General features: G+C 41.2%; 1 protein-coding gene across 1 annotated transcript in view; it reads left to right on the forward strand.

The window, feature by feature from the left end:
• The window catches only part of fryb (furry homolog b (Drosophila)), a 59,636-nt gene extending 47,183 nt beyond the window's left edge, over positions 1–12,453 (forward strand). The window contains 23 exon segments of the mRNA XM_037688299.1: positions 674–861; positions 979–1,073; positions 1,301–1,516; positions 1,607–1,790; positions 2,001–2,199; positions 2,281–2,378; positions 3,604–3,774; positions 3,996–4,136; positions 4,228–4,413; positions 4,575–4,739; positions 4,953–5,027; positions 5,239–5,409; positions 5,882–6,076; positions 6,166–6,303; positions 6,386–6,600; positions 8,281–8,485; positions 8,591–8,740; positions 8,839–8,937; positions 9,038–9,121; positions 9,444–9,461; positions 9,643–9,753; positions 10,795–11,024; positions 11,565–12,453. Of these exon segments, the coding sequence (XP_037544227.1) occupies positions 674–861; positions 979–1,073; positions 1,301–1,516; positions 1,607–1,790; positions 2,001–2,199; positions 2,281–2,378; positions 3,604–3,774; positions 3,996–4,136; positions 4,228–4,413; positions 4,575–4,739; positions 4,953–5,027; positions 5,239–5,409; positions 5,882–6,076; positions 6,166–6,303; positions 6,386–6,600; positions 8,281–8,485; positions 8,591–8,740; positions 8,839–8,937; positions 9,038–9,121; positions 9,444–9,461; positions 9,643–9,753; positions 10,795–11,024; positions 11,565–11,823 (3,593 nt within the window). The 3' untranslated portion in view covers positions 11,824–12,453.
• The last annotated feature ends 397 nt before the right edge of the window (positions 12,454–12,850 follow it).

Here is a 12,850-nt window from a genome sequence, read left to right on the forward strand (position 1 = left end):
ATCCATCCATCCATCCATCCATCCATCCATCCATCCATCCATCCATCCATCCATCCATCCATCCATCCATCCATCCATCGCTCTATCGCTGTGTTGGGGGTACACTGGGGCTGTTTATTATGAGTTTCTTCAACACTCTATTGATCTCCAGTCATCCATGTTGTAAAATGCTTCACTGCCAAATTTTTAGCAGACTAATCTTGATCAAGCTGCACGTTTTGGTTTATACTTTGCCTACTTTATTTTTCAAAACTGAACAAGATACAGAGTAATTTTTTGATGCTGCTCTTGCATTGGCACCATTAATAATACAGGTATATCTGCCTAAGTGCTTCTTTGTATAATTCAAGTTCAAGGTTCTTTATTGTCATTCACATCACTATGTGGTACATGAGGTGGAACGAAATTGTGCACTCAAGGTCCCAGTTACATCCAACAATAGCAGAAGTATAAATTGTAAAAGAAAACGGTAATAAGTTCTAAGATATGAACTAATACGCTAACTTAAAAATATGCTTAACACTTAGTGCAAAAACAATACGCTGAACAACAACAGCAGCACGAACATGAGTCTGTGTGAGTAGATGGATACAAATCAACACAGCAGCATGAAATAAATCAGCAGCATGAGATCAGCAGCATGGAAAATAATAATAATTGCGTTTTTGTGTAGATTTCCACCTGGAGCAACAGCTGAGTGACGTGGCCCTACAGACCGCGCTGTGCAGCTCCTCACGCCACTACGCTGGACGCTCTTTCCAGATCTTCAGGGCCCTCAAACAGCCGATCAACAACCACGCCGTCTCTGACCTGGTCTCACGTCTGGTTGAGGTGGTAGGTGAACACGGAGATGAGGTGCAGGTGAGAGACAGAATAAAAGCTTATTTGTTTGAAAACATTCAGTGTGTTTGACACATAATTAATTAGACATTTAGACAATTAATTAATTAGACATCATTTGATGCATGTGGGTTGCAGGGCTATGTGATGGAGGTGCTGCTGACTCTTGAGTCTGTAGTGGTGAATCTAGCAGAGTGTATGAAAAACAGTGACCTTATGGCTGCACTTACAAGGTAGGACTGTGCATTTTTAACACATGCTGTAAATTAAAGTGTCTGTTTTTTTTTGTTTTTGAAATATGGCCTTGTATAAAAACATAATTCTTTCAAATCACAGAGTATAAATCTGTTGATTAATATGACATTGTAACCAGCCTTTATGCTCATTAATTTAATAGTATTTCATAGGAGGGTTTAACACAGTAAGAGTATTTAACCTGTGTCCTGTGTTTGATCGATAGGACGTCCTCACCAGACTTTTTGACAAGTGACAAACTGATGAACAGAAAGAGCACAGGTCAGCTGAATTTTCCCGGCCCCGGGTTTGCTGGTCTGTCGTCACAACGTCACCAGCGCTCCTATTCTGTCCCCAAGAAATTTGGTGAGTGCGGCAACCTGTTGAGTGACCCTCCACGCAGTGCAACTCTGGATCGAATACAGGCAAGAAACTAGGAATCATGAGTTTTTAATAATTCTGTATACATTTCTAATTAAGCAATGCTTTTCAATCGACAGGCTGGCAACAGCTTTACCCGGATAGCGAGAACCCCAGGGTCCTGCACGTCATCCACCAACCGTATCGATCCCAGCGTGTTGTCAGATCCTTCGCACGTTTCCCATCCTTACTCAATACTGGCCACGGTCTTCTGGGTGGCCGTATCGCTCATGGAGTCCGACTTTGAGTTTGAATATCAGATGTCGCTTCGCCTTGTTCACAAACTGCTGTCAAAGGTAGATAAGAGGAAACCTCCTAAAACAGAAGTTATAGCAGAGTTAACAGTGCAACAAGTAGAATGCAGATGTTACTTAAAGCTAAAGCACTTCTCAGCAACTGTTGTGTATGCAGGGGTTTGCATTTTTTATTAGAAAATTGAGATGTTAATTTTTCCTGAATGTAAAACACACTTTAGCTTAGTTCAATGAAAACAACTTTTTTCCCAGGTGCCCTTGGACAGAGCAGAGAACCGAGCGCGACTGGAGAAGCTTCAAGCTCAGCTGAGATGGAGCGGCTTCTCTGGCATTCAGCAGCTTCTGTTAAAGGGTTTTACCTCGCAGACGACCTTTGACCTGACCTTACAACTCTTCTGCCAGCTCACACCGGTTTCCCGTGTGACTGTTGTGGACAGCTCTCAGTCCATAGGTAGATGTCATTTACTTAAATATTTTTAAACTTGTAGTTATCGTGAATGAAACTGAATTAAGACCTTTTCTTGCTGTGCAGGTTTCCCTCTAAATGTTTTGTGTCTGCTGCCTCACTTGGTGCAAAACTTCAGCCATCCAACACAGTTCTGTAAGGAAAGTGCTGAGAGGATCGCACAGGTAGATTGATGTTTTTAACTTGTTTTTTCTCCGCTGTACTTGAGTGTGTTTGTTTTGTTGCTTTGGGTATCATTTTGGATGATTATGACATGAAACAAGTTTGTTAAATAGAAGATCCACATTTTTCATGTTTGAGGAAGAATGAAAAACCAAGATGGTTTTTTTAAAAGGCACTGAAATACAAAACACAGAAAAAGAAAGACAGGCCAAAGCACAGCAGCTTTCCCATTTCCCTCATGCTCAGTCTATTTTTTATGGTGGCCCTGAGTTGTAAATGAACATTTGAAAAAACAGAATTTTGAAAAACCTAAATTACATTTAAAAAAACAAAAGCACAACAACATTTGAAAAAAACTGAGTTATATGAAATAACATATATATATATATTTTTTTTTTTTGGATTCTCAATTAAAAACCAACTGAACGGATTGTACACGGACCCCACATCCTTCCGAAGAGTTTGTATTTGTATCTTGTTACTGTTAATTGTTCTGTTGTTAATAAAGTAAAAAAAAAAAAAAAAAAACTTATGGTTTGGCTTAATGTAATTCAGTTTTTTCAAATGTACTTCTGGCCACTTCCGCTTTGGCCACTTCTGCTTTGGTCACCACTTCGGCCACTTCCACTTCGATCACTTCTACTTCGGCCACTTTCGTTTTGGCTTAATGTAATTCTGTTTTTTCAAATGTAATTCTGTTTTTTTCAAATGTAATTCCATTTTTTCAAATGCAATTCCGTTTTTTCAAATATAATTCCTGCCACTTCTGCTTTGGCCACTTCCGCTTTGGCTTAATGTAATTCCATTTTTTCAAATGTAATTCTGTTTTTTTTTTTTTCAAATGTAATTCTGTTTTTTCAAATGTTGTGCTTCTGTTGTTTTTGTTGTGTGTGTTTTAAAAAAAAAGTAATTCTGGCTACTTCCACTTTGGCCACTTCCGCTTTGGCCACTTCCGCTTTGGCCACTTCCGCTTCGACCATTTCAGCTTCGGCCTCTTACGCTTCGACCACTTCAGCTTTGGCTTAATGTAATTCTGTTTTCTCAAATGTTGTTTTGCTTTTGTTGTGTTTTTTCCAAATGTGATTCCGGGTTTTTTTTATAATTCTGGCCACTCCCGCTTCGGCCACTTCCACTTTGGCTTAATGTAATTCCATTTTTTCAAATGTTGTTCATTTCCACCTCAGGACCACTGTAATATTTTTCTTTACAAAACCCTTTTCCTCTCAGGTGTGTTTGGAGGAGAAGAACACCAAGCTGTCCCATCTGGCGCATGTGATGACTCTCTATAAGACACGTTCGTATACACGGGACCCTTTCTCCTGGGTCAGCGTGGTGTGTCGCTACCTCCATGAAGCTTTTTCTGACATTACACTCAACATGGTCACTTATATGGCTGAGGTGAGACCTGCCAAGATATGTTAACCTACAAGTTACTTTTTGTAAGTAGAATATTTGGTAAAAAAAAAAAAAAAACATAGCCTGTGCTCTGCAATAATATACCACTTATTAAAGGACAACTGGCCAGTCACAGTCTTGCATAAAATATGTCAGACACACACTACTGCCACTCCTTTTCAGTAATTTTGTTTCTAAATGTGTGTTTTTTTTTCATGCCTCAGCTGCTGGATAAAGGCATCCCCAATATGCAGCTGCCTCTCCTTCAGATCATCTACTGTCTGCTGAGCCACATGGACCTGACGGCTGTACAAGTCAAACAGTTCAATGCTGACGTCATGAAGACGATTGAGAAGTTTGTCCATGTAAGTGTGCAACAACAATTTGTACTTCAGTGTCTCTTTGTGTTTTTATTATTTAGATTTTCTTACCCTGTTTGATGTGTATGTTTTACAGACCATACACTGGAAGGATGCTTTAAACATCTTAAAGTTGGTTGTATCACGCTCGGCCAGTTTAGTACATCCAGCGTACAGCCACACACAAGGAGACCTTTCCAACTTGGAGGTTAGCAGAGTATGGGATGGTTCAGCCAAAGCTCTGCCTGGGAAAACCCTGGATTTCACCTTTGACATCTCTGAGGTGAGGAAGAAGCTGCTCTTCAGCTCAATTAAATACCAAATATCCTCTTACAGCACACAGCTTTCTTTGTTTCAGAGATCAAGTACTGTTTAGAGTAAATGTATCTTATATTAATCAAACTGTCACATAAACTGATATGCCTGTCTTCCTGTGGTTGTCAGACACCTGTTATTGGGCGTCGATTTGATGGACTCCAGGGTTCAGGAGGCAGAGAGGGGAAGGCCAGAGCCATGGCTGTCACACGAAGCGCTTCCTCCACCTCCTCTGGGTCAAATTCCAACACCATTCTGGTGCCTGTTAGCTGGAGGCGCCCTCAATTATCTCAGGTAATGTCAAACATTATAAATTAATGTCCTGACAAATCTGTTTTTGACTGCACTCCATTTTGGGGGGCATTGTATTTTTCCACTACATAGTATTGTATAAATAGTAATAAATGGTGAGCTGGTCTGACCTTATGCCTACTTTAAGATACATAATATTTGTTTCTACGTATTTTGGTTAATATTTCTAATTATTGCCATCTTGGTTCCGCACAGAAAAGAACCAGGGAGAAGCTGGTAAACGTATTGTCTCTTTGTGGACAAGAAGTTGGACTCACAAAGAATCCATCTGTAAGCCTCAAATGCTGTATAAGTGTCTGTAGCACACAAAAATGACCAAAAGAACATTTATATGTTTATATATGTCTGTTTATATATATATATATATATATATGTGTGTGTGTATATATGTATATACATGAACTGTTTTTGATTTAAGGCTTTAGAAATGTAAGATTCAAAGCTTTTCCTGTTGTTTCTGAAACGCCTTGTTCCTTCTCAGGTGATTTTCTCATCCTGTGGCGACTTGGATATGATGGAGGTCCGGGAGAGCGGCGTCTCATCAGAGGAGGGTGGAACCAGAGAGGACACGTTCGATGACACCGCCAGTGAGCAGCAGTTCAGGGTTTTCCGAGACTTTGACTTCCTGGATGTGGAGCTGGAGGACGGAGAGGTGACATTTCTGTTGCTCTGTGTTTATTTGGATTCAAAGTGAATAAAGTGCCCGTCTCTTTCCTTCCTGTTTTAATCGTATCGTTTGTTTTTGTCGTTCTTTATATAGCTGACATATTTCTGTCCCTCCTTGTCTCTTTGTCTAACTCTGTGTCTTTCTCTTTCCCACCCCCTCGCTGCCCAGGAGCTCCAGGTAAGGTGTCCCAGACTAAGCACTTGCTGTCATCAACTTTTCTCGGTGCTGTGGTGTTGCGGGCACCCTTATTTCATCCTGGAGTTAAAACATAATGACTGAGCTTCATTTTGCTCTCACAGCATGGTTGACAGTGTTGCTATTCGTCAAGTCCTTGTGGGATACATTTTAATACTGAGTGCCTTTCCAGCAAATTTCCATGCAACAATTAACGGTTTTATTTTGTACTTTGTACTTGTACATGCAGTAGGTATTTATTACCTTTGTGTATTTCATCCAGGGCGAGAGCATTGATAACTTCAACTGGGGAGTCCGTCGGCGATCCCTGGACAGCACAGAACTGGGGGACCTGCTGGAGGAGAGCCAGCACTCAGGCAGCACTCCCAGTTTGGGTCATGAGGACCCTCATGATTCAGACGAGTCCTCTGAGGAAGAGGAGTCCTCAACCAGCCAGAGCCTCTCTCATTCTCAGCTAGTGGGTAGCCTTAACCATTGGATTAAAACAGCAGCATCCACTGAAGCCTGAAAAAATCATAATAATTGTCATTTTCCATGTTTTTCCAGACTAACCTTTCCCCGTCGGAGGAAACCAACCACACCGATTCTCTGTCTACTTCTTATGACACATCTGCTGACCCTCAGTCCCTTAACGCCACCACGCCAGGCCAGGGAGCGCTCACCGAGGATCACAGCGGCCTAACTGTGAGAAATAATATTAGTCTACAAGTATCTGTGGCTTTATGTTGTTACTGTTGGGCAAACTGTGAAGTCTTTGGTTCTTTAGACGAGGGCGTGTGGTGATGATGAGGATACTCAGGCTCAGGACGACGAACTCTCTTTGAGCACCAACGATCTTCCTCAAGGTTCAGACGGTGGCGAGAGCTTCACTCTGGAGTTATCAGGGCAACCTCAAGACCAGTTACAAAGTCGAGACCGCGGTCTTAACCCAAACTACTGCCACCCCCCGCTGGACTTTCTAGACCCAAACTACCTGCCCAGGTACAACATCAAGGAGAATTTCAGTGTTTAACTTGAACTATTTATAAATAATGCTACACCTGACAGCTGGCTGAGTACATTATTAGTCTCCCACATTGAAAAACAAAGGCTGATTTTTTTTCTATTTGCAACTTCTATTTACACTCAAGATTCAACTTATATTCAACTTTCATACAGTTCTGTGTATTTACATGTCACGAATTCCTCAAGAATATTTTTAGGAACCACATCTCTAAATAGAGACAGTGTTTTAATGAAAAAGGTTGCACGCTAATGTGCAATATTTCCCAGTCCTTATGAGGGTTTTAGTTCTTTATTGTGTGAATGTTTATGAAGCATTCACACAATTTTCTTTTGTACTTTTTTCGACACAAGTCTTGTTCCACAATTTTTGTGCTATTTCAACAAATCATAAATCAAAACGTTCAGGAGAAGGGTGTCATGAATTTTGGTATTGTTGCAACTTTAACTTTTTGATATATTTAGCCTTTTCTTCCATTTTTTTCCTCATACAAAATGAATTGAGATCATTTTACATCTTTCAAATCTTTAGATGTGTTTACAACCTTTTACTGATCCTTTCACATTTTGTTCTGGTTCAGCTTCTTTCAGCGTCCTTGTGTAAATTTACACATTTTTTCAGCTACTTTCAGCATTTCTTCAGCTGTTTTGTGCTCCTTTCAGATTCTTTCTGCTAACTACAACATTTTTGTGCTTTTGATAACTTATTTCTGCTCATTTCAGCTTTTTTTGCAAGTTTCCCCTTTTTCTGTTATTTCAGCTAGAATTTAGCTGTTTTTAATGCTAATTTTAGCTTTTTCAGCTAATTCCACATTTTTTGCACTCATTTCAATTGTTTTCAATCTAATTCAGCAAAAATGCGCTCTCTCCACTTCCTTCTGGTAATTTAAGGTTCTTTCTGCTTTTTAGCTACTTTTCAGAATTATTATTTTTTCCTTCAAATTTGAGCTTTTTTCAGATAATTTCCACTGTTTGGTGCTCATTTTTGCTTCTTTAAGCCTAATTGGGCAAGTGTTCTTTCTGCTTTCTTCTGCTAATTTAAGTTTGATCTAACTTTTCAGCTATCCTTTTAACTTTTTTTTTTGCTATTTTCAACTGTTTTCAGATAAATTCAAGGTTTTTTCTGCTAATTTCTTCAACTTTCAGCCTAATTAACTTCTTTATGCCAAGTTCAGCTTGTTATGCTCCTTTCAGCTTTTTTCTGCTAGTTTCAGCTTTTTCTACTCTTTCATACTATTTAGCTCTTTTGATGCTAATTTTAGTTTTTTTTCAGTTAATTCCAACTTTTTCTTAGCTCATTTCATTTCTGCTTATTTAAACCTAATTCAGCAAATATGTGTTCTGCTTTTTCTTTTAACTTGGGCTTGATCTTGAATTTCAGCTACATTTCATCTTTTTTTCAGCAAGTTCTTCTGCAATAAGCATTCACACTGCATTTTTCCAGGAAATGCAATTTCTCATTTTCCACTCTTTCTTTTTCTGAATAATTAAATGATTTTTTTTTTTAGAAAATATTTTTAATCGTACCTACATTGCACAGAAGTAGTATTGATAATACGTCTTGTTGGATACCATTCATCAGCTCAGCACTTTTTAGGAACCTACTGAAACAAATTTGATGTAAAATGTAATTTATTTTTTTAACTTCCTTTGTTCCAGCTTACGTGGTGATGTAGATGATTTGGAAGACCTTGGGTTCCCTCCTCCCCCTTCTCCCTTTTTCTCCGCCATTTTGGCAGCGTTCCAGCCTGTAGTGTGTGACGATGCTGAGGAGGCATGGCGTTGTCATGTCAACCAGCTGGTGACTGACTTGGATGGCTCCTGTGCTGTTTATACTTTTCAAGTCTTCTCCTCGCTCTTTAAGGTAAATCACTGTAATAAATGGTTTGATTGTGTACTTTTGTCTCATATGCAGTAGGATTTATGTCCGTCATGGTAAAATAATTTCTCTGATATCTTTTGTTTTCAGAACATTCAGGGTAAATTCTGTACCTTGACAAACGATGTTGCCGCCTACCTTGGTGAGGGACTAAGAGGCATTGGATCAAAGTTTCTCAGATCATCACGGATGCTGACCACATGCTCAGACTGTCCTACAATCTACATCGATGCTGACACGGTGTGTGATGCTGACAGACCTTGTTGCTGATCACAGTACGTTTCAGCCTTTGGAGCAAACTCATTTCCTAATGACCTTTTGCTCGTTTTTATTTCTAGATCATGTCTTATGGGCTCCTTGAAAAGATGAAGTTCAGTGCACTGGAGCTGCAGGAGTACCTGGACACATACAACAGCAGAGAGGAGGCAGCTGTAGCGGTAATTCTGTCTGCGTGTTACAGATATTTTTCTGTTTATTTTTGTAAATAAGCGACTGAGAAACAGTTCTTTTAAAAAAAATGTATTATTTGTCTGTCAGTGGCTGAGGAACTGCAGGGACACATTCCCCAGGTGTCCCGGGGACAGTGTGGTGACCTGCCAACCTGGAGACTCAGAGGAGAAGGTGTGGGCTTTTTTTTAATTATTGAAGTAATACACAAACCTAGAATTTACAAGAAGACAAATAAATACGTTCTCTTCATCTGTTTTTCTGTTGCTTTTCTAAAACAGTTGCCCTCTTTGCATGTTTGGTCTGTTTTACTTTCCTGAATTTTTCTAAAGATTTTTTTTTACTGGTTTATAAATAAATTTTGATGTTTCTGTATTTTTGCACTGTGGACTAATTCTTTGTAGCCTGACTGATTAAATTGCTTTGCATGTGTTTGATTGACATGTTGTCTTTCTCTCACCTCATTCTGCTGCCCTAACATACTCTCTCTGTCTAGCAAATGGAGTCTCTTGCAGTAAGTTCTCTTCCAACTTCCTTTAATTCACTGCCTTGGATTCCTCTGAAATAAGCTGCTTCACTGACTGCTTAAGACGTTCAGCGAGCTCATTGTGTGCTTGTGTTAATCTATAGAATAATGAATGTATTTTTGTCCTTCTGATTCATCTGACCTGGTTTTCCTCATGACTGCCTTATAGCAACTGGAGCTTTGTCAGAGGCTCTACAAGCTGCACTTCCAGCTCCTGCTGCTGTTCCAGTCGTACTGTTCTCTCATCGGTCAAGTTCACGCCATCAGCTCTGTGCCTGAGGTGAACCAACTCACACGCACTTAAATTATCCACAACAACCTAAATTTACTGAAATAGTTGTGATAGTTCTATGGGCTTATAAACTCTGGGTCAAACTTGTGCTTCTATAAAAAGCATATAACTGTAAATGTTTCTTCTAGTTTATGGTTACTGTATTTTTGACCATATAAGTCAGGGTTTTTTTACATAATTTCCATGCCCTGCGACTTATAGGCCAAAGCAAAGTATTGATGATTTTTTTTCCAATATTTATAAACCAATTTTTGGCTGAGATATGACCATTTTCATTCATTCTGACTGAAAAAATTTGAACAATACCATTTTTAGCCACTAGATGGCACCAGAGTAGTATGGCATGCCGTTGTATCATGTAATAGGTAAAAGTGGCTAATGATGACAAATTCAAAAAAGTTCAAGACAAAAACAAATAAACTTTATTTATTATACTTTATTGTTTTTGTCTTGAACTTTTTTGAATTTACCATGTCCTGGATGACTGAGAATCTTCACCAGCTATTAATGACACAATCGGCTTGCCACAGCCTGCCACCTTGGTTCTGCTCGCTGCTTGGAGCAACCGTCAAACCAGCTTCATTTCTCTGTACCGTCCCAGCGAAATGCAGCTAATTTGACCATTGAAGTGCATTTATTAAGTAAAAGTTCAACTGAGACACACCTTTACTATAATTTCAAGCAAACAAATAATTATTTAGCTGCTTTTATTGTTAAATTTCGAAGAAACGAGCAGCGTTCCTTCTCCTTTTTTCCTCCCTGTCTGTGCGCTCCCAGAGCCAGGTTGTCAGCGGTGATGCATAATAGATGCAACGTATATGGCAGAGCGACTTATTTATGGATTGTTCCACTTTATTAGACATATTTGAACTGATGCGACTTATAGGGCGGAGCGACGTTTACAGTGGAACATATGGTATAAACTGTTTTAAATTAGTGTCTTCAACCTCAGGCCAGTTCCTGATGTAATCTTGAGTAATGAGTCTTATTAAGGCCAACACTTACATCTGTTGTCCTTCCACCTCTCAGCTGCTGAACATGTCTCGAGAGCTCACTGATCTGAAGACCAGCCTGCAGGCAGCAGAGGCAGCTGTCACCAGCGACTTGGAGCACAAAGACTTGGCCCACACACACGCCACCCAGGTGGCAGCCGTGGTCGTGCCTGCCTTCAACAACTCCGAGGCGGCTGTGCAGGCCATTTTGGAGTGCCTTAGGAACCACGAGTTCGCCAAAGCTGTGCGCTACATCCAGGAGTGCAGGTGAGCTTCACCTAGGACACAACAGGAATCTCCTGCTGTGTCAGTTAAGATATTAAAATTTTGATAAGGAAAAATAATCACACGACTCAGAGTTGGTATGACATCATCAGCTACAAGCTACCGTTACAGATGAGGGTTCTGGAAATGGTAAAATAGTTTACATAATCGAGTAACTTGAACTTTGCCGCATGTTAACAGAATATTTTAACCATCCACAAAGCGGCTCAGCAGGGTTAACACTTTCTGTCACAAAGTTTGTGGGGCTGCTGGTTCTGTGACAGAATTCATCAGCAGTCAATAAACCATCAGACAGACTGGTTGTGCTGCTGTATCTGCAAGAGCTGCGTGCACTGTAATTATTGACCTGTGAGAAATTATTGAACCAAAACATGGGATCTAATAACAGCCACTGTGAAACTTTGTTTACTGAAGTTTTAAGAAGTATGTATGATTTAATTTATTTAATTATCTAACACACGTGGACTCGATGTGTTCTTCGTCCCACTGACCTGCTCCATTTCTCTCTGATGTTCTTCACAGGAGGCAGTGGCCCTGCGAGGTGTTTGGTGGCAGCTCAGAGAGCGAGGTCCAGACGCTGCTCAATATCTATTTCCGTCACCAGACTCTGGGTCAGACGGGCACCATCGCCCTGGTGGGGTCCCGACTGGACCTGAGCCTGATCTGCTCCAAGCTGCTGGAGCTTAACGGGGAGATCCGGGACATGATCCGCCGCGCCCAGGGTTACCGGGTCGTCACAACCTACCTCCCCGACTCCAGCGCCTCCGGGACCAGCCTCTGACAGGACCTCAGGAGCCCCCCGCCTCCTCCTCCACCTCCTCCCCCGTCTCGACCTGCCCCGTCCATTCAGCTGCTGACCCTCCCAAAAACACCTCCTCACCCCTCTCTGTCATTTCAGCCTGCTTTTACAGAGGGGCCACAGAATCCACACACGTGGCCCCTTCCCCCTCTGGTGGGTCTCCTGCCCCAGTCCTCCAAACAGATACCACCTCACTTCGCCATTCAGAACCAGAACCGTATTTAGACAATGACCCAGACCTTCCCTTGCTCTCACTCTCATCCAGTGTAAACTCTGACGTCTCTCTGCTCCATGTCTCTAACCCCCCAGACCCGTTTTCATCACATAGACGCTCAAACACTTCAAGGCAACTAGATTTTAATCTGCCGCACACAAGACAGCCACGAAGGGCTCATCTTAACGAGAACTCTAGCTTTTATTGTCCTTTCAGAGCGCACTCTTCTCATATCTCCACATCATCACGTAACTCGCTGCCCACCGTCGCCTCAGAGCCCACCTTACATTCACACCCCTCCATTATGCCTCAGGGCTCACAGTTGCCCCATTTCCCAAATGCACAGTCAGTTCTGCAGCCAGCTGCATCTTCATCTCTCTCCCCTCCTCCAGCTCCTCGCCCCACTGGCCCAGAAGAGGCTGCAGCCTGGTCCTGCTGCTGCTCCCTCAGCCAGGAGGCTCCGCCCCTGTCACGCTACCTGGGGAAGGTGGGGCAAGCTGCTCTGCCCCTACTAAAAGCAGGAGGGCTCCTGAATACTGAACCGTCAGACGTCCAGACGTGAGACGTTTAAATGTTTGTGAATCCAAATGCTTGAATCGAACTGATCCTAATAAACAGTCGCATCTCTGGATCTGAGGAAGAGATGAAGTTCCCTGAAGAATTTCCTCATAACTGGAGAAATCCTTACTGGATACTACAAAAGACAATTAAACAAAACATGACAAGATGTGGTTTAATCCAAGCTCTACCTTTGATTTACAGCTTCTTGTTGTGAAAATGTTTTATTCCAACATG

Source organism: Nematolebias whitei, chromosome 14, assembly GCF_014905685.2.
Source record: "Nematolebias whitei isolate Nwh7 chromosome 14, NemWhi1, whole genome shotgun sequence".
Lineage (NCBI taxonomy): Eukaryota > Metazoa > Chordata > Actinopteri > Cyprinodontiformes > Rivulidae > Nematolebias > Nematolebias whitei.